The 26,021-nt window shown below is 46.2% G+C and overlaps 1 protein-coding gene across 4 annotated transcripts in view; it reads left to right on the top strand.

The window, feature by feature from the left end:
- Nucleotides 1–25,496, top strand: part of HMGXB4 (HMG-box containing 4) — a 740,304-nt gene extending 714,808 nt beyond the window's left edge. For all 4 annotated transcript variants that reach the window (XM_069653065.1, XM_069653066.1, XM_069653064.1 and 1 more), the window contains 2 exons: nt 161–283; nt 22,464–25,496. In XM_069653065.1, the coding sequence (XP_069509166.1) occupies nt 161–283; nt 22,464–22,508 (168 nt within the window). In that variant the 3' untranslated portion in view covers nt 22,509–25,496. The remainder of the gene's footprint in view (nt 1–160; nt 284–22,463) is intronic.
- Nucleotides 25,497–26,021: the final 525 nt, after the last annotated feature.

Here is a 26,021-nt window from a genome sequence, read left to right as displayed (position 1 = left end):
GGCTACTATTGACAAGTTTTCAAATTAAGGTATAGCTCAGTTAGTCATTGCATTGCATTGCTTGCTCAATTGGACTCCAGTGCTTTGTTCCATGTGTGAAAAGTCTGCCTGTGCACCTCACATTTCTCTCTCTCTCTCTCTCTCTCTCTCTCTCTCACAGGGGATGGTTGCAGTCTCTGGTAGTCTATCTGTACTGTTGGACTCCATTCTTTGCGCCCTCGGCCCTTTGGTTTGTCTCAGCGCTCAGGTGCCACAGCTTAATAGTTGTCCCAAAGAGGTGCTGGTAAGTTTTGTTTGAAACAAGTTGGTTAGGTGGAAGGGACTGATGCTGCAAACCTCATCTCTGCACCTCATACCTGAACTGCAGTATCTCCTGCAATACGTGGAACTGCAAATGGCTCAACCATTGCACCCTATTCATAACCTGCAATACCTTTGATATTGTATTAGTGCTACCCACACACCTCTCTGCCAATTTCACTTCAATCTTAACCTGAAACATCCCTCGCTATTCTACTACTGGGACAATTAAGATGAACTTCTAGAATCTGGCCTGGTGGACAGATTTTAGGAGGCCACCCTAGTTATAGTGAACAAGGGAACTCTGAGGGGTTAGCCAAACACAAACAAGGTATTAGGGGATTTAGCCAAAGTCCTATCTGAGATAAGACTTTAGAAAGGCCACCTTGGATGAACTACCCACTGTACTCACAGCATACAATTAGTTCATGGGAACATTTACACACTAGAGGTTCTATATAAATCTATACAAATAAGCATTTATTTCATATCCACTAAAGCTTGTAATCTTTAAGTAAGCTAAGTGCTATCACACAGTAACGTTAAACACAGAATATATGCAATATTAAAAAGGATAAAAATCTTTAGAGCACTTTTAAAGTAATACAAAAGTGATAGAAAGTTCTGAAACCGGTATGCAAACAGTAGACCGACATGTGCAAATATACGTAACCCCTGTTTAACCAACTTAAGAAGTCCAATCCTATTCTAGGTGAGTCTCATAGAGTCAATTGGGCACTGGGCACCAGTGACCAAGATCGGAGGAAGGAAAGCTGGATAAGAAAGGGGGTAAGGCAGAGCCTTTGATGATTTCTTTTAGTTTGCAGGTAAGTCGCAATTCAGTTTCTTTAGTAAAGAGCACAAAGGGTTGTCCGCTCCAATGTAGCTCAATGTAGGCCTAGGAGGGGAAGCAAGTAACAGCTTAACTGCAACCATCCGAAACACAGGAGCAACAAAGCAAGCCCCAGGTAAGTGCTGGGGATTGAATAGTATCTTATCAGTGAAGAAGCTTGTGCAGCAGGACGGTCTCCAAGGAGAGGCGACAGCAGACCCTGGTTCATGCTTCTTGGTCTTGGCAGCTGAAAAAAAGAACTTGCAATGGACCTGATGGATGCTCTTGAGTAGTTGGACGACAGCAGAGGATCTTCACAGCACTCGCTTGTTGTTGCCTTTTTCAAGGCTCTGGTGAAGAACGGTTGTCCTGCTTTAGACTTTTCTCTGGTTCTCGGTCCTCATCTCTTCTGAGGGGACTTTCAGGAGCGGAAATGCAGTCTCTAGAATTCCATGAGGAAGCCTACAAAGTTTCAGATGAAAACTGTGCTTCGGTTATTCTGCAAAACAGCACAGGACCCTGGGTATTGGTGAATTGCGGGCTGTGGATGTTGAAGCTCTTCCAGGGACGGTGAAAAATGCAATTTGATTCAGCACTGGTTAGTCCCATCAGTTCAAGAGAGGAAGTCTGCTTCGGGACTTCCCGGTAGCTAAGAAGTGGATGTCCGGACAGCAGCGGTTAATCAGACAGCTCTGGGGGTCGCTGGAGTTGGCTGCGGGCGTTTTCTCCTTCTCCTTCCTCTTCTCGACTCCAGGACCCTCGTCTTTAATGCAGGAATACGGGCTGAGCCCACCAACCACCAGACATGCATTCATTCAAGCTTTGGGTGTGGCTGTCCAGTGGGGACAGCCACCCTCCCAGCATAAACTGGTTCCAGGCAGGCACACTGCAGGACAAAGAACAGGGGAGTTCCGGTCACCTCTCCCACTTCCTGTCCTTTCAGGCACTCAGAGAGCCTTGGCAGGCTTTCCAAGGGAAACCTGGCAAAGACAAAAGACCTATCAGGACCAACCCCACCAGGCAGGTAGAAGAAGGCTCAAGTAAGAACAAGTCATCATGTACGGGGCTTAGAAAAGTACAGCCACTATTTTCTTGTGACTGCCAAACTCTCAATGAGGCCCAATGTTTCCCATCAGTACTCCACATAAGGTAGGATGTGCTGATCTCACAAAATAAAATACAGGGGGGACAAAAGGGTCCCCCCCTGCCCTGTTAACATGTGCTAACACAGGCAAAATAAAGCGGAAAGCTCAAGGCGCTTCCAGCAACACTGCACAGAAAGTGCTGTGTGATGCAGTAATAAAATGTAGATGCCAGAAAACATGGATGAAAGCATAACTCCATTACAAAGTACCAAAAAGAGGTCAAAAGAGTTCCCGTGTTTAGAGTAAAAGAATGAGTGTGGAAAAGTTTCCTACTCACTCAGGAGAATCAGTCTAATAGGCCAGCAAAAAGGCTGGGGGACACACAAAGTGGGGAGAATTTCGCTCAAGAAGGAAAATCTACCTAACTCAAGCTAAGCATGGAGAGTGGTCAAGGCTATTCTCAGCACAGTGTGGGTGGGTTCAAGGGTCCACAATGAGTCCACGAAGTGAAGCACACAATAATTCAATTTAGACAGTTAAGTACAAAAATGCTATATTTATTCTAGACGCAAAACACACACCAGGAAATGAAACAAGCAAGTGATAATATCACGCAACACTCAATTATAAAACATATATACAGTCACCCTTAGGTACTTAGAAATACATTCAATAAATTAGACCACAAAAAGAAGGTAAGTAGAGATACAGTAGAATTCATTATATCCTTACTGTATACATTCAATCCCAATGATTTATGGGGCCTTGTGCCTTAAAGTCGCAAAGCTTCTTAAGAAAAGGGGCTGATGTAGGACGAGTTCTTGTGGTGGTGAAATTGTCTAGAAGATATTCAACAAAGTTACAGGTAGGTAATATTTTATTCCTTTCTCCACCATTGGATCTTTCACGGGTTCACATGCTCATGAATAATCCCTGTCGTCGGGCTGTGAATCCTCAGTAATTTTAAAACAGTTTACCTTTACATTTTTTTATTTATTTTTAATCCAGAATTCGATTTTTACAAAAGAAATAGGAAAGTTCTCGAGAATCTAGCAGGGACGCTCCCGGGCAGACAGGCGGCCAGATTCAGATTTAGGTGCCGAGTTGCTACCTTGGCTTCGCTCTCTTTGCTTTATAGGTGTTCAGGGCGCAGCTGCAGGAATATGTTGGAGGATTTTGACTAGGGCTATTTGCCAAGAAGCTCTGTCACTGGCAATAATTCTATCCCACCACAGTTCTTCTTCCATCCGTTGAAGGTCGGTGTGGAATGGTTTTAAGTAGACAGATCTGATCAACTGAGTTTTTGGACTGGACAAAAGCAGATGGCGAATTGTCTCATTTTTGTTTTCGTAGAACCGACAATCGCTGTTCGAGGAAAGTGCTCGTATTGCCAAGATTTCATTTGTTTTCAGTAAGTTCAGTCTGGCCCTTAGAAGGTAATTTCGTGCCGGTCTGCTCCGGAATTTTGCTGTGTAGCCTTGTAGTTCGTTAAGTTTTTTTGTACTTTGTGGAAGGTGTGCCGTTAGTTTATTTGCTGCAGCTACATCTAGGGTCGTACACCAATCCAGGGTTTTCAGTTGTTTTATTACTCTGACCCTGTTTGTGATGAGGTCATCTTCATTGCAGACGATAGAGTTCAATAAAGTCTTGTTGTCGTTCTTCCAAGCTGTTAACAGTTTGCAAGTTTCCTCTTGCATTTCCCTTCCTATCAAAGTGTAGCTTGATTGGGTATTTTGAAGTAGACATTTTCTATAGAGCAGCAAAGAGTTAGAGTTGATTGTTCCTAATAGAGAGAGAAGGCTTAGTTCTTGTCGTATTGAAGACACCGGTGTAGACTTGGGGAGAGACAGGACTGTCCTCCAAAAGTATGCTTCCAACCGTGGACAGATTTTTTGGGTATTAATGGCATCGCCTTGGCTCCGTTGGTGATGGTTGGCACAACTTTCATTTTGTAGAAGTTAATAGCCGGAATGGTGGAAAATCGGCCAAACTTTAAGTCGATCGCCTTGCCTTGGGTTTCATGAACTACTGTGAAACACCTTCCTCGCTCTACACCTTAGACGTAGCATGTTCTATTTATAGACCACGCCTCCCACGGCTCTGCGCGTCTCAATGCTATTGCGAAGTAGCGACCAGACGTGTGCTCCGTAGCTTACGGTATTGTTTCCCTTGCTTTTCCCAGCCTACCCCATTCCTAGTCCCTTTCCTTCCTTTCTTGATTCCTGGACTCGTGTGCTAGTTGCGCACTCTGTTAATTTCCCGGATTCCTGAATCCTTGCATCCCGGAACTTTGAACGCACAATGGAGTCGGAAGAGACTCGTGCCGCCTTGTTCAAGACTCGATCAGTCCGCAAGAAGACATTGATCAAGAAATCCAGCAAAGATCAAACTCAGGTGAGAAGGGGGGAACTCCTTGACATTGGGAGGCCAGTTTCTTGATTTTTCCTTCTAAACCCTCTTGCATCGAGCTTTCTTGTTTGGAGCTGTCAAGGTTTACGCCGATGTATTTGAACTCTTTAACTTTCTCTATCTCGCTCTCTTCAAGGTACCACCGCAATTTTTCTGTTTTCTTCGGTGCCTTTTCAAGGATCATTACATTTGTTTTTTCTTTATTGATTTCAAGGTTATTCTCTGTGGTGTAGCGCAGTAGACTGTTAAGTTGTCTCCGGAGACCTATTGGTATCTGGTTGAAAAGAATAAGATCATCTGCATACAATAGGCGGCAGATTTTTGTGCAGGCCAGTTTTGGTGGAAACGATCTGATGGAGTCTTCCGTTTGCATATAGTCACCCATATAAGCTAGAAAAAGGGCTGGTTGAAGGGGGCATCCTTGTTTTACCTGTCTTGCGGTGGGGATTTCAGCAGAGTGGCTCCCTTGCTGAGTTAGACGCACTATAAGTGTCGTACCAGTGTGTAGGGCCTTTATAGGCAAAATTATCTCCTTCAGGCAATTCCACTCTGCTAATTTCGACCAGAGGCGGATTCTGTCGACGAAGTCAAACGCTTGTGTTAAGTCAATAAAGGCCACAAATAGCCTCGGTCCTCCTCCAGGACCTTGCTTTTCAGGATACTTATTGCTAAGATGTTTGCTGTTGTGCCTGCATTTTTTTTAAATCCTGGCAGGAAAATATCGTGGCATGGAGCACTTTTTGCCCATGTGTGGAATCTTTTCAGTAGTAGTGCTCCAAAGACTTTCCCAATACAGTCCAAAAGCGCTATAGGGCGGTAGTTTGCTGGGTCACTGTTGTTGCCCTTCTTATAAATTGGCACGATTGTTGCCGAAGTCCAGGATGGTGGAATGGATTTTTGTTCGGCACATCTAGTTAAGATTTTGCTTAGGAAGGTTGCCCATTCGTTTGGGTGGTGTTTAAGGTCCAGATTGGTAATGCCGTCAGGCCCTGCAGCTCGGGAGTTTTTTAGTTTTTTTATTTGATCGGAGACCTCTTCACGGTAGTGGAGTGTTACCCATGCCAAGGTGTCGTTCTCCCAGGTTGGTACTATCTGTTGCTGAGGTGGTTTGAAGAGCAGCGTAAAGTGGTCGATCCATGCAGGTTCACCGATGCGATTTGAGATCAAGTTTTTTCCCATTGGCATTTTAGGTCTTAGGAGCGACCAAAATTCTCTGGCATTCCTACCGCAGATTGCTTTAAGGATATTTTCAGAGTCGATACAGTTGAAAATGATGATTTTTCACCCAGTTTCTGCATGTTTGTGTAGCCGCCGTTATTATTCCTTCAGCCTGTTCTGGATCCCGGTTCTTGACGTGCCTCTTTATTTTTCGCAACGTTTCTTGTACTAGCTAAGCATCATATGCATGGAGGTTCGGTACAGTAGATTTCTGTTTCTTTGCGCCATCCGTAGTATAGGATAGAAGTAGAGAGGTGTAATCTAGTTTACTTTTGCGGTCTGGGCTTCCAGTGTTTGTGTATCACCTGGTCAATTCTTTAATTGAATCTGCAGTAAGTTTTTAGCGGTTTCCTTGGTTGTTTGGTTCTACCTGGAAGAGCGTAGTTGGAGTTTTGTTAAAGCTGTTCAGCCAGGATGTTGATAACGAATTGTGGTTGCTGGCCATCGTGGCACGAACCCTCGAAGGACGTGATTGTTTGCTGAAATGGTCTAGAGACATAGATGTAATCTATGGTGCCCTTCAATTCTGCCTGCTCCCATGTTGGTAGGTGTTTTTTGTTTTCAAACAGAGTCAAGATTGAGCCGGTTTCTTGAAGCCATTAGCTTGGAGGATAGGTGGCCTCTGAGTGGACTCAGTTGGTTTGTTTGTTTTCGCCTTAATATTGTTTCCCATTTGGCAGGACGCATTCAGGTCATCACAAATTAGAAAAAAAGGTACCTGATGTGTTACCTGGATCTCGTTGATCGCTTTTTCCATCATGTCGACCAGTGTTTCTATAGTTGCTGGATTCCAATAAGTATTTGAAATTGTGATTGGTGTGTGAAAAGTTGTTTTTGTTGCTGTCGTCGTCGTCTGGGACTTTCCCTTGATACAACAAAAGAAGCTTTTGGACCCTATAATGATAAAAGGCTTCGACACCATAACACCCTCAGAATAAGTCACCTACCCAACGCGCCCCTGTAGAATTCAGGATGGAGAGCTCCACAAAACAAAAGCACATGTGAGAAGGGAGGGTCATTTTCAAAGTACACTGAATCACAGTTATCAGTTTGTGAATGGGGATTACAATACTGGTTTTGTTATAATCTTTGTTTCTACAGAACTAGTGCCCAGACCACAGGTGCTCAGCTGAAAAGGCATTACACTGCCGCTGAGTCTTAAGGTAAGTGTTACACCTACCCCGATGTGCATGCCATCTGGCTCAAGAAATGTGTCAATGGATATATTATCCACACTACAAACACTTATTTCAGAGCTTCAGCAGCGGCTTTCTACTCCACAGTTGCCTTCTCTAGCACAACCTCGTGAGTTTCCTGTAAAGGAATGCCTGACTCCTCCACTTCCCAGATCACTTCCAGAGGCTCCACTTTTACCAACAGTACCCCCACAGATGCAGACTAACCGATAGATGGTTGTCCAGGCACGCATTCTGAAAACTAGTATAAAGATCAGGTGACGGTGAGCCAGCAGACCGACTGTGAAGAGACTTGCCTCTGGACAAGTTTGCTCTTTCCATGACCTTTGTCACAAGCAGCAAACCTTTTTGATTTTCTACCTGAAGAACAGAAAAGGCAGGGATTCCTTTACCAATGACAGGAATCTACCAGAAAATCATTGGTGGCCATTCCAGTGCTAGAGGATATTTGGGAGGACAGCCTTCTCGTGATGAGAAACCCGTTTTCAGCGTGCCCGCAAAAAGGATTGCGTTGAGAAAAAGTCCCGGAATCAGCACCCAAGTTCTTGTGCACGCAACATTGCCTGGACACAGTTGTCTCTGCAGCTGCACGTAAGCATTCTGACAGTCCTTTAACTCCCTGTATGGTGCCTCCAGACAAAGTGGGCAAACAACTAGATGCCTTTGGCAAGAGAATCATCACTACAGCTGCCACAACCATCAAGGCGACAAACTCGATTGCGGACCTCCCCCGGTACTACTGCGAACTCTGGTTCAAACTAGGGCCAATACTAGATCCCCCCCCCCCCCGATGACAAGCGGGATGAAGTGCTTACACTGCTACATGAGGGGGAAGCAGCGTCTGATCACATCATCTCCATTGTTGTGGACAGAACAGATATGGGTTTCCACCAGATGGGGCAGTGTGGCAGTTTTGCGTTGCTAAGGGTTGTTGAAGGCCACCAATTTTTGGCCATAGGTCCTGTCAAAGGTGGTTGTAAGCCTTTTGACAGTATCGACCTCTTCAGAAAGAAGGTCGACAAGATTGTACAAGCCATCAAGGCCAACACTGAAACAGCCCGTTCACTTGGCACTCTACAATAATGCTGCATGTCCTTTAGCTCAGGTAAAGCAAGGTATTCAAGGACTTCGAGAGACTAACGGTCCTCCTACCATCCACAAACATCCTGCACCGCCACCACCCAAGAGGCTTGTGAGAGAATGTATCAACCCTGTAGAGGAAACCGGCAAAAACACAGTGCTTCCTCCAGAAGTCAAGTTCCAAAGCAGACCTGACCAGGCCATAACCCTGGCTCCCCACTTCGACACCCTGTAAGGGGGCGGCTTGCCAACTTTGTCACACAGTAGAAGAATATACCCACCAACAAATAGGTGCTATCCATCATTCAGCAGGGCCATACCCTGAAGTTCATGGGAAAATGGCCACCCATTCGTCCCATCTCAAAGGCGGAAAAACACCAAAAGCCCTGCTTCTCCAAGATGTGTTTATTTATTTTATTTTATTGTTTGCTTGTTAGGCACTTATACAGTAAGAGAATACTGTTTCTAAGGCCGACAGGGCAAGGGAGGGAGCAGGGGTGGGAAATACATTGAAATAGTATGGCCATTCCTTCATAAAAGGCGATGGAAGTTGTACCACCGGAACCTCAAGGGCACCGGAGCGTACTCCAGAAACTTTCTGTGAAGGAAAAAATCAGGAAGATGGAGACCTATACTAGACCTCAGGAGGCTAAACAAATTCCTCGGGTCTCAAAAGTTCTACTTGGTAATGCTGCAATACATCCTGGACCAGCTGAAAGAAGGGGGATTTCCTCTCCTCTCTAGACCTAGAGAATGCTTACTTTCACATCCCCATTCGTCGGCGGCACAGGAGTTTTGTTTGTTTTTAAGTACAAGGCAGGCACTACCAATTCAAAGCCCTGCCCTTCGGGTTGAAGTCCGTTCCAAGAGTGTACACAAAGTCCCGGCTTCTGGTAGCGGCCCCGCTCTGTCGTTCAGGCGTCCATGTTTACCCGTACCTAGACGACTGGTTGGTGCCAGCTCCATGTCTACACTAGCGTTGCAACAAAGGGATGATGCCATCCAGTGTCCTTACATCCTGCTTAGAACTTGTTATTCTTGGGCTCACGTCTCAACACTCTCGTTGTGTGTCACCATGCCTTCAGAGGAGAGGGTCTCATCAAGGGAAAGTCCCCCGACACCTCATACTAAGACAAAACCTCCTGTGCATAAATCGGTGGTAGCGAAATTGGCGTCAAAACTCGACTCGACACAGTCGACGACTATAGCGTTGAAACCGCTGACAAAAGTGGCGTCGACACCCTTGACTGTATCAAAGGCTTCTTCGTCAGTATCGAAGCCTCCTTCGAAAACGATGAAGCCAGCGCCTTCTTTACCGACGCCTTCAATGCCTTTATCAAGGCATTCTTTAATCCCGATACCCAAGTCGGCGCCATTGCCCATGCCTAAGTCGATACAACCCTCTTTACCTGAAAAAGCTTTCCATCCTTAACCCAGACAGGAATTTCTCAGATCCATGTCATCCATTTTTGAAGAACACTCCTCTGAAGAGGATGTTACTTCAGCTGGAGTTAGGTTTGGAGCAAGAGAGGTCCCTGAAGAGTTGGTGGACCTGAATTCCAAGATAACAGATCTTTATGACTGTCTCCAAAATGCCAGTGGCCTAGACACTTCCCCTGAAGTGGAATTTGAGAGACCACACCCTACACATCATGCAGATCCTAGTTTTAGAAATCTCATGGGAAGGGTCATTGATTTTATGGGTTGGATATGCAGCTTCCCCAAATTTTGACCAGGATGATATGACGGACATCCTGAGTGAGGGTCCTCTAAAAGATCCTGTTCTTCCATTCCATAAAGCACTACAGAAGAGGGTGATGGTAAATTGGAATACTCCTGATTCGATTTCAGCAGTAAACAAGAACTTTGTAGCAAAATACAGGCCATCTTTATCAGACCCGGAATACCTATGTAAATCCTATCTAAATATCCCTCCCCTGAAAGTCTAGTGGTACAAGCTGCAACCTCCACTAGGCAATCCGCTTACCCCTCAATACCACCAGACAGGGATGATGATAAAGTTTATGCTTGGGCCCTTCGGGCAGCATGGCCCTTAAATCAACTAATGTAACTTGTACTTTAGCAGGATTTACATATACCCTGTGGGACTGCATGACATCAGCGGCCGACATATACCGGAAGGTGAGGAACGGGATGGTTTCCTGGCAATAGTAAAAGATAGTAAAGAGGCTATGGAGGAATGTCTTCAGTCAGGACTGGACACTGCTAATAGTGTAAGCAGGTCCATGGCATCTAGGACGGTCCTACGCAGGTTTGCATGGCTGAGGAAATCTGGCTTTGCACCTGATGTGCAGTCTAGATTACTCAATATGCCCTTTGACGGCTTGAAGCTGTTTGGCAGCAAGGCGGACGAGATCTTGGAGAAGCTGCAGACCTCGAAAGCGGCAGCAAAATCACTTAGCGCCGCTATAAAACAGCCTCAACACACTCCTACGCAGGCTCATCTTCCTGGAGGAGTCGTCCCTTTCGTTTCTACTCCTCTTTTGGAAAAGGGAGGTAGCAGGCCAGTCAAAGAGGCCAACTGAGAAAACCCTTTCGTTGTGGAAAGGGAGAGGTGCTAGATCAGCCCCAGCAACGGCTACTACCTCCTCTGCCACTGCTGCAGCCGCTGCGAAGCCACTTTGAGGTCTTCACCCACAAGACCCCGGTGGGAGGCAGAATCACTCGGTATCTGGACGAATGGTGGGGCATTACGTCAGATACCTGGGAGCTAGAGATAGTGACCCATGGTTAGTACCTTCCTTTATATCAAAGATCCTCAAAATCATCCACCAGGAGCCAACTCTAAACATTTCAGACCCGCTCCTTGTGCAGGAGATTTTAACCCTGGTAGAGAAAGGTGCAATAGAACTTGTACTTGTAGCGGAAAGGAACAAGGGTTGGTACTCATCTTATTTTCTCATCCCCAAAAAGGACAGAGGATTGAGACCCATCTTGGACTTAAGAAATTTGAACAAATTCCTCAGGAAGGACAAGTTCAAGATGGTGACCCTTTCTCAGATCCTTCAGGCTCTTCAGCTTCAGGACTGGCTGGTTTCATTGGACCTTCAGGATGCTTACTTTCATGTGCCAATCCATCTCAAGCACACAAAGTACCTGATGTTCGCAATTGGTGGTTCTCATTATCAGTTTCAGGTTCTACCATTTGGGCTGACCTCCTCCCCGAGGGTTTTCAACAAACTGATGGCGTTGGTGGCAGCGAGTATCAGGAGAAGGGGGATTCACGTCTACCCTTACCTGGACGATTGGCTAATCAGGGCAAGTTCACCCGAACGATGCCCAGGAACATCTGGCTTTGACCTGCCACTTCTTACACAGACTGTGCTTCTCTCTCAATTACAAGAAGTCACAAATGATTCTAAGCCAAAGACTCCAATTCATCGGAGCAGTCCTGGATACTTCTTCAGGGAAAGCCTTGCCTCCCGAGGAGAGAGCTCACCACATTCTGCAGATGGTAACAAAGTTTCAAAATGCCCAACATCTACCGGCATTCGACTTTCTAAGGTTGCTAGGCCTCATGGCATCCTGCATTTTTCTGGTGCCAGAGGCCAGATTGAGGATGAGATCCCTTCAACGGCCCCTCAGGACTCAGTGGTCCCAATTTTTGGGAGAGATGTCATATCTTCTGCAAGTCCCGGGCAGAGTGGCTCAAGATCTTCTATGGTGGGCTTGCAAGGAAAAACCTTCAAGGGGGAACCTTTTTGGCAACCATGGCCGGAGATAACAGTACTGACAGACACCTCACTCATGGGGTGGGGAGCCCACACCAACGATCTGACAATCAGCGGTTGTTGGCCTCCATCAGAGTCCAAACTACAAATCAACCTTTTGGAGCTGAGGGCAATCAGACTAGCGCTGAAGGCCTTTCTGCCCTCTGTACTAGGAAAGAATGTCCTGATAATGACGGACAACACAATGGCCATGTACTACCTCAACAAAAGAGGAGGCGTACGATCACTCACACTGTGCAGAGAGGCAATGCAGCTCTGGTTCTGGGCAATGCAAGAAGGAATCCCTCTATCAGCAGTTCACCTAGCTGGAGAGCTGAACACAGCGGCGGATGCTCTGAGCAGGCAGAGCACAGTCTCCCATGAGTGGGAGCTAGCTCAGGAAGTCCTTTAAGAGATCTTTGCCCTTTGGGGAACCCCTCAAGTGGATCTGTTCGCAATCGGTGCCAACCGGAAGTGTGAGCTGTACTGCTCAAGGGAATTTCCCCCAAGAGGAGCTCTAGGGGATGCATTAGTGGTGGACTGGGTATTTCCACTCCTCTACGCGTTTCCTCCAGTCCCTGTGATTCCTCAGGTAATCAGGAGGTTGAGAAAGTTCAGGAAAACCATGATCCTAATTGCCCCGGATTGGGCCAGGAGGACATGGTACCCGGACCTTCTGGACATGCCCATCTGCCCTCCAATACGTCTTCTACAAAGAGAGGATCTTCTCTCGCAAGAGGAAGGCCGGGTTCTCCATCCAGAGATCAAGACACTCAGTCTTCACGCATGGTTTCTGAGAGGCTGAGATGTAAGGATTGGGACCTCCTGGATGACTTAATGGAGATTTTGCTTTCGGCCAGAAGGCCAGCAACAAAATCCTTGTACCGGTGTCGTTGGAACAAATTCAGTAACTGGTGCAGATATAAGAATGTGGATCCATTTTTATGTAATACTCCAACAGTACTTACTTTCCTCTAACACACAAGTTGGCACTATAAAAGGATATTTGGCAGCGCTATCTATCTTTAAGCGTTCCTCGGTAGAGGTGTCCTATTTTAAAATGCCCTTAGTCATTCAATTCTTGAAAGGGCTAACAAATGTGTACCCTCCGACACCTTTTCAGGTACCCATCTGGGATTTGACTTTAGTCTTCATATTTCTCATGTGTGCCCCTTTCAAACCTTTACATTGTTGCCCATTAAGACTTCTCACTCTTAAAACAATTTTGTTGGTGGCTATAACATCAGCCCGCAGGGTGAGTTGCATGCACTCTCTGGTAAGCCTGCTCACACCATTTTCCATAGGGACAAAGTTATTCTAAAAGTCAAACCATCTTTCCTGCCTAAAATAATCTCTGATTTCCATCTGTCACAAAAAATTACCTTACCTTCTTTTTACCCTCCTCCTGACGCTAGTAAGGAAGAGGAAAGGTTGGATAGACTGGACCCAAAAAGGGCTCTCAGTTTCTACATTTCCAGATTGGTAAATCTTCGACAATGTGACCAACTATTTGTTGGGTATACTGGACACAAATTGGGCTTTGGAGTGTTTAAACAATCCCTATCCAGATGGATAATTCTAGCAATCTCGAAGTGCTATAAATTGGCTGGAAAAGAGCCTCCAGATGGATTAAAGGCTCATTCAACCAGGGCATGGCAACTTCCACGGCTCTTCAGAGGGGTGTCCCAGTGCAGGATATTTGTGCTGCGGCCACCTGGTCGTCAATGCACACCTTTGTGAAGCATTACTGCTTGGACTCTACTTCGTATCAAGGAGGACTCTTTGCAAAAGCTGTCCTTCATTCAGTCCATAACTGAATTTTCTGGTACCCCCTCCTACAAATTCTTACTACTTTGGGAGACTATCTAAGATGAGGAATACGTGGGAGCACACAATCCATTGGAAGAACAAGTTATTTACCAACTGTTCTTTTGATTGGATGTTCCTCCCACATATTCCTCAGCGACCCTCCCAACCTACCCCTGCGTACAGTTTGCGCCAATTGCACTCGAACTTCCTTAAGAGCCTGAGGACTTTAAAGCCTGATCAACACGTGCGACCGTGAACACTGTAAAAACAGAACTGAGGTAACGTGCGCGGCTCAAGCTCTTTATACAGCGGATGACGTCAAAGCTCAACGGTAGCCCTCGAGGGACAACGACTCTGCGGCCTCAAACACAGCGCCCTATGGTGAAAAAAACATTCTGAAGCAGCAAAGCTGGGAGACAAGATACCTAAGATCAGGAATACGTGGGAGGAACATCCAATCGAAAGATTGTTACAATTGGTAAGTAACTGTTAAACTTATCTCCGCCCGTTTGGTTGTATATATGTACTTTTTGTATAATCTTATTCAAGAGCATACAAATCCCTGAAAGATATCAATGCTGGAGTGCAGGAGTTACAGGTAAGTAATGTATTCCATCTTTCAGCTATAGGCTTTTAGATCCAAAAATCAAAAAGCGATGGAATGGAATAACCAAAGTCTATAATAGGTTTTATTCAAAGGAGAACCGGGGGAGGTGAATGCGTTGCGATTGCTTAACCCCCTGACTCTGATTTTCCCAGGTGATTAGGTGGGTTGACTGGGGGTCGCTGGAGGTAGGTTTTCTTGCTGTTTGTTCCAGTGAGAGGTGCCCAGGAGCTGTGGGCGCAAGCATTCTTCCGGTTGGTTCGATGAATAGAGTGCAACCCTTTGCGAAGAAGAAATGCAGAAGGCACCGATTCAGGACACTTCAACAGATGAGGGAAGAGGAGTTTCAGCGATGGCTACGGCACACAGGCGACAGCAGGAGTCCTTCCAGTCGCCGTTGAAGACCTTCCAGACCAGCATCCCTTGAAGATGGGAGGCTGAAATTAGGCAGGAAGGCGATTTATACCACAAGCTGGTTGGCGACCACAAAAGTTGCATCGAACGCAGAAAGGTGACAATTCTACCTAGGTTGCTTACTGGAGAGCTGGTCAGACAACCCTGTGGTCTAGGGAAACTTCCGAAGGCTCTTCACCGCTGGATCCTCAAGGATGCATTGAGACTGGTTGGTCCCAGCAGTCCAAGGGTTGAAGCAATGGTCAGGGCCTTTGAAGATCAGGTAATCCAGCAGGGCTTCACCAGGCCAAACACAAGGGATCCTGGGCCTCTTCAGCGTCGTCTACAGATCTTCAGTTGACTATTCTTCTACACATCATACTTGGCTCCAACGCTGATCTGAAGAAATGGCTGCAGGAGTCCTTTTCTTATCCTAAATCTTGGCTGGAACAAGTCCAAGCCCACCAATGGTGAAGATTTGCACCATTAATACAGCCAGCAGTAGTCCAATCGGGGACCACTGGGTTTTATTTATGCCTCACACCTAGACTCTCAGGCAACATGGATGTGGAATGGGGCCAGACAGACCCACCCCTTCTCAGCAGCTTTCTCGAGCAAGTGCATGTACTTATGGGATTTCCTGACCAGAGATGGCAAAAAAAAGGCCAAACAACAAAGAACAAGGGTAAAATATCATGCCACAGTCACTTCATTTTAGGGAACTAGCCACGTTTAGTAGACATGCGCAGTAAATGTGCATACTAAAAATAATGCAAAAATTGTAAAAATAGGTTTGCTGCCACCAGCTTGCATTTAGGCACATATAAAAGTAACCAAAAAATCCCAAGCGTAAAAGACTAGGGTGGTACAAACGTATTCTCACTGCTTTGCTTTGGAAGATGCTGTGTGCTCTGTTAAAAAGTTACCTAAAATGTAAAAAGACAAAGGGGAAGCATAGTTTCCGGGAACTGATAGTCTGAAGGAGTGATCAGTTTCCCCATAACAAAATGAGCAAAAGGCAGGGGAGTGAAGCTAAAGGCTTCACTTCCCTATAGAACGTCTGTACAAGTTCAAAAACAAAAGCAAAATGTGTGGGGGTCCATAGAATATGGAGGGAAAGTGGCTATTGTATTTGAAGCACTGTTTTATTGAAGCTTATGCAACTTTACTCCTGAGCCTCCCAACATCTCATTTATGTGCAAGCTTCAATGTAACAAGCACTTCTAAATATTTCGAGATACGGAACAACACATAGCTCAGCACCTGTACTTCCTTCCTGCCACCTGTACCCCCCAATGACTGAGTCCTGCACAGCTCTACAGGTGTACTTCAACCCTGAGCCACAGAACCTGCTGCTATTCCAGTACTTGGTCACACGCAACTCTTTGCCAATACACCTCAAACATTAACTGCAGGACCCGATTTGACCAGACCTGAGATAACCTAACTTCTGATGTTTGTTAATCTGCTTAGAATCACATGCTGTGCATAGTCCGACATCCAGTGGTCACTGCGGAGTATTGCATTTTGTTTTTCGTAGTCGAAAAGGGGACGTCGACAAGGCGTGTCTGTAACACTATCCCTATAGTGACGTGCGTTGTACCCACAATCCCTCACGCGTCCAGGTTCCTCAGATTGTTTTTTTCCGCCCAGTTATTGGTCGCCTCTATGCGGAGCTCCTCGAGAGACATTGCGAAATCATTTCTTCGACCCTTGGTTGTTTATTATTATTAATATCTAACACATAGATCCATCCCTCGACGAAGCTGCAAGCTGTTTCTCCGCCGAGCAAGATCTTCGACGGAAGGACGAGCGGAGGAGATCCTTCGGCGTCGCCGAACACGTGGCCTGGCCTCGCCGGCCTTACACAGTAGTGAGAGTGGGGTTGTGTGTTCTTTTCTTTTCACTCCGAGCATGCCTTTCTCTTTCCCCTCCCTCTCTTTCGAGGTCGTAATCACACTTCTTGCCCTCAGCTATGGAAAGGACTCCCTTTAGATTTTGCCCACTTTGCAAAGGCAAATATACCTGGAAGGACAAGCACAAACGGTGCAACTGTTGCTTGCCCCTCGATCACAAGGAGGACGGCTGTGCGGCCTGTAAGTTACTTAAGCCCAAAACGATAAAGGACCGCAGGGTCAAAAGGTGGGCGGCCTACGCCATGTCTAGGTCAGATTCCTCGCCCGCTGCCGCCGCCGCCGCCGAATCTGACGAGGACAGTGATTACACGGCCTCCGTAACGGAGGTTGTAGACCTCTCGAGGGAGCGTTCTCGCTCCTTTTCGTCCGTCCCCAGCCCCGACAAGCCCGGCTCACGCCCAGCTTATGGGGATGAACATCCCGGCGACAAGGATGTACACAAGAAATCTCATAAACACATACCCCACGGCACGCATTTGTTGAAGACGAAGGCAGCCAGAGCGCCAACGGAGGCGCCGGGCCCACCGGCGTCTTCCGCCGACCGTAAGGGTCGCCAGCCCTCCCCGCCACCGCTCCCGCTACAGGCGACCGGACACTTTGGAAATAAGGGCGCTAACCCCAAACCCTTAGGCGGCGACGCGCCTCGTAAGAGTGCGCACGTTGCCAGTAAAGACTTGATGGTACCTAGCGCGACGGCGAGCGATCCCTCGGCAGACAGAACGATCGCCGAAAGCCTCGCGCGTATATCTTCTAAGGACGGCCAGAGACGGACGACAAGTGACACGCCGAAAACCACACACAAGGCCAAAGAAACGCCGATGGTGCCAGAAAGTAGGCTGGGACAGCTCCCACCGTCGACGGAAAGCCCTAGCCTGCCAGAACACTTCTCAGAAGGCGAAGGCACCTTATCTTCGACGCTATGGGACAGATCTAAACGAATACAAGGAGAAGAAACTCCTTTTTCACTCCCAGGCCGCTCTGGCCTACCTCAGTGGACCTTAGAGAAGTTCCAGTCCTGTATGGACAAGTTAGACAGATTCATGGCCATTCCAGAAAACAGGACACCTAAAAGACCTAGGGAGGTACTCCTAGAAAGTCCAAGGACTAAGTACCCGAAGTTGTTCTATAACCCCTTTCAGGAGGACATGAAATCTTACGACCTCACTGAAGAGGACACTCACTTCCAGGAAGGAGAGGAGTTCATTAATGATGAAAACCAACAAGAGGGAGAAGGCTTCCATGAGGACACTAACATAAGTGAGGAAGGGTACGAAGAAGACCCAGGTGAGGGTGACCCAAATCCCTGGCAGTCACCATCAGGGTCTACAGAGCCAGACATTATAGACATCAGGTCTCCTCAGACCACACCAGTTAGGAACCCTTCGCCTGTTGATGATCAGCCCACCTTTAACGCACTACTGAGGAAGGCAGCAGCACATTTTGAGGTCGAAATACTCGCTTCTGTTAAGAGACGAATCAACCCTTCTCTGGCCACCCCTGCACTAGTAAGAGGGGTTAATCCAAGAATCGAAAAATTGTTCTCACCCTCTCAATCAGACCCACTATATATTAAGGGTCACTCAATCCCGGACTCCTTAGTGGTGACTAACACTAGGAAAAGGGCTGGGGTTCCACTGTCTACCAGCGAGGCACCTCCGGATAAAGAGGGGAAAAAGCTTTATGCCCTAGCCAAAAGAATTACCAACTGGGCAGCGTTCTCAACTAGAATTGCCAATAATAACACATTGCTGGCAAGCTACGCTGATGCGCAATGGGGAAAGCTTAAGCAGGACATCGAGGAAGTGCCTGAACCCCTAAAAACTAGATTGCTGGCTACAGTTAATGAAGGGTCTCTGGTCAACCAATGCATCGTTAAGAATACCCTTGATGCAGCGGAAACAGCTGGCCGCTCTTTGGTACAGGAAATTCTGCTGAAGCGCCACGTCTGGCTTCGCAATTCCGGGTTTAAGGCGGAAACGCAAGCGGCGCTCATTAACAAGCCTATTGAAGAGTCTAACCTCTTTGGAAAGGCATTGGACGACGCACTGGAAAATGCGAAAAAAGAATTTGATACCATAAAGACCTTGGACCAAATCTCAAAGCCCCCTAACAGGTGGGGATTTGCTAACAAGCGTTCTTTTCGTGGCCAACACCAGCAACAGAATCAACAACTTCAATATTCTGCCAACAACTACCAAAGTAATAGTGGCCAGTACAATCAGAGAGGTCAACGCCGTGGCAAGGGAAGAGGCCGGGGTTCCACCCCTAGAGGCTCCCAAGCCACCAACAACACCAAGTGACGCGAAGATTCGGGTCCCCTCCCATGCATCGCCGGTCGGGGGCCGGTTAACATCCTTTCTTCCAGCATGGGGGGTAATAACATCAGACCGCTGGGTACTAACCACCGTAGCCCGCGGTTACTGTACAGAGTTCAACAGTTGCCCAACATACAGACCCCCGAGGGGACCACGCATGACACCAGATCACCTCTCCATCCTTCTCCAAGAAGTGGACCAGCTACTGGAAAAAGGAGCTATAGAGGTTGTGCCTCTATCTCAGGTAACGGAAGGTATTTATTCAGTGTACTTCCTTGTACCCAAAAAGGATCTAACCATGCGCCCTGTATTAGATCTGCGCCCAGCGAACAAGTTTGTCAAACCCCAAAAGTTTTGTATGGTGACCTTACAGGAAGTGATCCCACTGCTATCACAGGGAGATTACATGACAACACTGGACATGAAAGATGCATACTTTCATATTTTAATGTTGCCAGCGCACAGAAAATACCTCAGGTTCATGATAGAGGGCAAACACTACCAGTTCAGAGTACTACCCTTCGGCATAGCATCTGCACCAAGGGTATTCACGAAAGTACTGGCAGTGGCAGCGGCCCACCTGCGCAGGTTATCCATCCCAGTATAGCCTTACCTCGACGACTGGCTCATAACAGGGGATTCCTACAAGACATGCTTCTCAAACACCCAAAAGACTGTAGACCTTTTGTTCCAACTGGGCTTCTCCATCAACGAGAGGAAGTCCAGCTTAGACCCCAGCCAAGTCAAACAATTCCTAGGGGCTCTAATTCGAACAAAGGACGGCCTTGTCTTCCCCTCCAACGAGAGGGTCCAAAACATGCTGTTTCAGATCCCCCAATATGTGGCAGGTCGGGAGGTGACAGTGCGCAAAACAATGCGCTTGCTAGGAATGGTGGCGTCATGTATTTATTTGGTACCTCACGCGCGCCTGCGCCCAAGTCAAGAGTGGCTCAACAACCAGTGGTGTCAGGCCAGCGGACAATGGGACGATCCAGTGGTGGTCTTGCAGGCCTTGGTTCTCTCGCTACGGTGTTGGACAAAGGAAAACCTGGTAAGAGGGAAACCCTTTGCCACACCCGCAGTGGAGGCCACTCTAACCACAGACGCATCCCTCACAGGATGGGGGCTCACCTATCCCATCAGACTGCTCACGGAGTGTGGACTCCGAGCATAGCATCCAAGCACATAAACCTACTGGAGCTACTGGCTGTGTTCAAGGCACTAAAAGCCGCCTTCCAGGAACACCTACAAGGGAAGACAGTGATGGTCCTTATGGACAGCACCACAGCCATGTACTACCTCAACAAGCAAGGGGGCACCCACTCTCCAGGACTGTCCAAGCTGGCCCAGAATATCTGGAAGTGGGCTCTCAAACACATGTTCCTACTGTCGCAACATGTACCAGGGGAACTCAATCTGCTAGCAGACTTAACTCAGCAGAGACTTCCCTCTGCCCTCAGAGTACGAATGGCAGTTGCACGAAGACATCGTCTTCGACGTCTTCACACGATGGGGATTCCCAGAAATAGACCTGTTCGCAACTCTGGAGAACTCAAAATGCCAAGATTACGCCTCCAGGTACCCCCAGAACCAATCCAAGGGGAACGGTCTATCGATTCCATGGTCAGGGAAATTTGCTTACGCCTTTCCCCCGACTCCCCTTCTCAACAAGATTGTGCACAAGATGCACCAGGAACAAGTTACCATGATACTAGTGGCCCCTATGTGGGCCCGGCATCCATGGTTCGCTCACTTGATGGAGATGTCTCTATCTCCCCCAGTGAAACTTCCCTGCCCGCACAACATGCTGTCACAGGACAAGGGCAGGACACTGCATCCATGCCCTCAGACCATGAATTTAGCAGCCTGGCTCCTGAGATCATAGAATTTGGACACTTACAACTCCCGCCGAGATGCATGGACATCCTCAGGGAGGCTAGAAAGCCTAACACTCGTCACTGTTATTCTAGCAAATGGAAGAGATTTGTCATCTGGTGTAGTGGAAGAAGCATCGACCCAGTTGACTGCTCCCCCACGCACATTGTCCTATACCTGACCCATTTACTGGACTCAGGTCTAGTGTTCAATTCCATTAAAGTCCACCTAGCAGCACTTTCTGCTTACACCACTTCCCAGCTTAAAGTGTCGTGGTGGAAAGTCCCAGTTATCAAAGCCTTCATGGAGGGAGTAAAGAGAATACACCCTCCGATAGCAAACCCAGCTCTGGGCTGGGACCTGAATGTGGTACTTACCAGACTCATGGGCTCACCCTTTGAACCCATGCACAAAGCAACTCTTAAAGACCTCACTCTTAAGACCGCTTTCCTAATAGCTATCACCTCCATTAGGAGAGTAAGTGAACTACAGGCTCTTTCTGTTTTAGACCCCTTTGCAGCAGTTCACAAAGATAAAGTAGTTCTACGCACGCACCCAAGGTTTGCACCGAAATTCATCTCAAAATTCCATGTAAATCAGTCAACAGAACTACCAACATTCTTTCAAAACCCTTCCAATTCGGGAGAAAAAAGTCTGCATACACTTGATGTGCGCAGAGCTGTCATGTTCTACATGGAAAGAACCAGACCACTGAGAAAGACTAATCAGTTCTTTGTCTCGGTGGCAGCAGGAAAAGAAGGAGATGCAGTTTCAAAATCCACTATATCTAGATGGATTGTTCAATGCATCACTCTCTGTTTCTCTCTTGCTAAGAGAGAACTACCCTTCAAGCCAAGAGCACATTCTACTCGGGGCACTGGGGCATCCATAACATTCGTTGCAAATGTTCCCCTTGAGTCCATCTGCAAAGCGGCAACCTGGAGTTCTGTGCACACCTTTACAAAACACTACTGTCTAGATGCACACTCTAGATCTAACTCCCAGGTGGGACAGGCAGTCTTAAGACATCTTTTCTCTACTGTTCCTTCTCATAACCCACCGCCAACTCCGGGTACTGCTCGCTAGTCTATGCACAGAATGTGATTCTAAGCAGATTAGCAAACATCAGAAGACAATGCATTACTTACCGTAAAAGCAGTTCTGATGGTTGTATCTGCTTAGATTCACATGCGCCCACCCTTCCTCCCCGCTCGGATGGAAGGAACATAGACACCTTTCTACATCTCTCTCTCTCTTTTCTGTACTCACTCACGTATAAAAGGCTCCCTCAGGGCAGAAAAAATACAAACAGAGGGACCTCGACGCGTGAGGGATTGTGGGTACAACGCACGTCACTATAAGGATAGTGTTACAGACACGCCTTGTCGACGTCCCCTTTTCGACTGCGAAAAACAAAATGCAATACTCCGCAGTGACCACTGGATGTCGGACTATGCACAGCAAGTGAATCTAAACAGATACAACCATCAGAAATGCTTTTGCGGTAAGTAATGCATTGTCATCTCTCGGAATGCATCTCAATCCTCCTCTACTTTTCTAGCACTATGCCTCACACACAGCATGACTGCTGCAAGTCAGGACTAAGGTGTACTTGAAAAGCTATTTCAATAATGGGGTGTGCAAACTAAAATGTGTGTTTTTGTTAATGCATTCACCCTCTGTCTCTCTTCCTTTTTCAGTCGAACACGCTGGACAACATTGCATACATAATGCCAGGACTCTAACAGGAAAGACTTCTTGGAACAAAGATTTAACCCACCCACTGTGCAGTGCCATTGAGTGAAAATATGTGGACAATGCCTCAAGCCTCACTCCCAAATCTACATAGTGCTCGATTTTCCATTTTAATCACGGACAGGCGATGTTTTCAGACTGCAACAGTATGACAGTGGCCCATCGTTGTTCTTAAAATATTCTGGCTACCTGGTTTTACCTTTTTAAGACTAAGAAGGGAATTGTGGCCCTGGAAAGGGACAGGGTGTATTTTTTAAAGAAAAATGAACTGACCTGCTGTCCTGTCAGACTGATGTCGGACACTTTGCCAATTTTCTTGGTGGCCAACACGGTTCAGTGAAACTAGTGGAGCTCAAAGTCTATCTTGACTAATTTTAATATAAAATATGCTGCTTTCTTTTAGAGGTGGGCCTACCTGATAAGAACTGGGACGTTGCTTGACAGTTTAGTGCATCAGTCACATGTCAGACATGCTACTGGCACTGCTCTAGCCCATGTGGCCTTTCAAGGAAACTGGCCTGTCGATAAATCAGTCTGACGTCAGGTTCCTCAATTGATGTGATAATTTTGGTTTCCTTTAGCCTTTTCAGACCCTCACTTAAGGTCCCAGGAGTTATGCCAATTTTCGACATCATTCAGCAACTGTCACAGCATGAAGTCAGATTCCTGCTCTGTTAGATTCTGATCTTAAATTGCTGCAGTGACGCTGTCACAGTCTAACATCAGGGTCCTTCAGTAGGGTCATCATCTGATGCACAGTAACTGGAGTGGTGTCACAGTCAGGCCTTCGCTTATTTGAATGATATCAGTCTTTCATGCTCACCGGAGTGATGTCAAAATCTAATATTTGATTTCTTTAGTTATGCCACTGGCTTATTTTTCACTCTTTGCTCAAGGTATTAAGATCATAATATTATAAAAGAAACCTGACATCACCTTCAGTTTCCCGGTCTAGAACTCTGACCACCTCATTGCTTACGAATCCAGAGTTCTCTCAATATGTGCTTAAGGGTGAGCCAGGGGGTGGTGGGGGAATAGATGTTTTTAATATTGAATGCTGCACAACAGAGAAGCTTAAACATACTGAATCCAGACATGGTCATTATTTTCCAGAACAAAGTAAAAATGCATTATAATTTTCGTGGAGGGGGCGGGGGTGTCCCTTTTTTCAAGATTGGATGATTTGGGGTAATTTGTGTCTTCTGTGGGTAGAGTGAAAATCACCGTGTTGGCTAAAAGCTTTCTGGATCTCAAGCCACCAATGTTTTGGAACATCAGGCAAGCTTAATATTAGCACTGTACTTACTGTATGTCATTGGATATCTGTAATAGTTTTATTGTCATACCCCATTACCTGTGAGAATGTGTACAATTTATGGGAGAAGCCTGAATTTATTGTCATAGTTATAATGAGGGAAGGTAACGGAGTAAGGCTTTTGTCAAGGAAAAGGTTTGACTAACCAGGAATGAGATCAACAGAATGCATGGCCTGGAAACAGATGGTAGAAAAATATGAACCGAAGAGAAAAATATAGCTAGGTATGTAAACCAAGAATAAGATCAACATCGGAAAGGAATCTGGAAAGAGCCAGAATACAAGTACTAGAAAAGACCTTAGGACAGTTAGGTCAGTTCAGTGTTTGACGGTCTCCTGCCTCGTAAACACTGCTGATAGTAGAAAGTAACATACAATAGCTGTGTTTTAGAATGGAGGTGACAAGGCAACGAAAATGATAGATAAATAAAACAAAGGGCTGCAAAAGAGTCATGAACTATGCGAGTGAACTACAAACTAGAATCATTGGTGGAGAGGAATCTGGAAGGCAGTAGGAGGTGCAGGAATATCAGCACCAGGTGATAAGCTCCATAAGACGGTTCTGTGAGTTGTCTCCTTACTGGTGAACACTGCTACTAGTGGGCAGTAAAATATTCAGAAGCTGGGTTTCATGATCAGCTATTCCCTATCAGGTGCACTATTGCAGTGCATATTCAATTCAACTATTGCTGCATTTACCCTTTCTGCAATATTCTGCATGTTTAGTTTGTCCAGGGTCTCTCTGCCTGTTTGTTTTCTGATGTATCCATTGCACCTCCAGTACTGGGAGGTTTATAGGATAGGGTTCTGGGCATGATTTAAGGTTAGAGTTGGGTTTAGGATTAGGGGTTCACGTTTAGGCCAAGGATGTAGGGCTTTGGTTAGGATCAAAGATAAGATGCGGTTAGCTCTAGAGTTGTGGTTAGGATTTGGAGCGTAAATGTTAGTTGTTAGGGTTTAGGTTTGGGATGAACTTAGCCATGGAGTTTGGGTTTATTGTCAAGGTTAGGGTTTTAGTTATATGCATTAAGTGTTGGGTATTATGCTTAGGGTTTCGGATTTTGGTATGGGTTCTTGTAATTTTGGGTCTCTGTTTGGCTTAGTAATGATGCATCTTTCCTCCTTGTAAAGAAGTCCTCCCTTGCCTACGTCTTTGAAGTAAAGAAACTTTGGCAAAGGTGTGGAAAAAATTGGCTGTTGCTGACCCGACTACTGTGCAGATACTTTGATAATGCTGTCAGTTTTCGTATAATAGTTCCAAGTCTTTGTTGTCCTGTCAATCTCAAGTACGCACACACACAAAACAGTAATGATTCACCGATTTCATCCTACTCTGCTGAAGCACTGTGAACGCTTTATTTTTGATGCCAGTGCACCTGTGAAAGTTGGAATACTTTTCGATCTGCCCATTCGTGCCCTGTCCAGTGTTACTTTGTAGGAAAATGTAAGCTTCTTGAAACAAAGCAAGATTTCTTGTAAATACCCAATTAAAAGACTTTAGGTAAAGACATTTTTGGAAGAGTGGGAAAATTATGAAATAATGAACTGAAATGATCCTGCTCTCAAAAATGCAAGTGTTGGACATTGCGTCAGCTGTCAAATGTGTAAAAAAAAACATTTTTTTTTACTTTTATTTAATAAAAGAGCACACCTTTTTATAATACAGTGTGTTTTGGTCTAATTTTATTTCTGAGCTCATCCATTACCAACGGGCGGCAAGCTGTGTCTCTCTCAGGCACAGATGTCATATTTCATCAGGACTCCAAGCAGGTTAATGCACATGTTTCTCATTCCTAGGAGATTTTCTTTCATTACATCTGACAAAAAAGTGCATGGCTTGTACATTTCAATATACCTGAAATTATTGGAACTACAGTTTTAGTTATGTTGAGTGTTATAGCATTCGGGTTTGCTTTCCGGCTATCCCGGGATCTAGCTCACTAACAGAGTATGTGGCAGTCCAGGAAGATCCACCTCAGAGAATTGATTGCTTTGGAGGAACATTTTGGAACACTTTCGATTTCTAAGCACACTTTTGAATTTTGTTAGTAGCTGGGTGATCTTTCCTCTTTTTGGTTCCCATCCATCGTACGTCTGCAAGGATGAAAATTGCAGGTATGCTTATACCAGATAATGTATTTTTTTGGGTTCTCTATTCTTTGAGTTTGTTATGTATATTGGAAGGTTT

This window comes from Ambystoma mexicanum, chromosome 3q, assembly GCF_040938575.1.
Source record: "Ambystoma mexicanum isolate Mex_15411 chromosome 3q, UKY_AmexF1_1, whole genome shotgun sequence".
NCBI classification, from domain to species: domain Eukaryota; kingdom Metazoa; phylum Chordata; class Amphibia; order Caudata; family Ambystomatidae; genus Ambystoma; species Ambystoma mexicanum.
Note: the sequence above shows the minus strand (reverse complement) of the source record. Positions and strands in the feature narration are given on the sequence as shown.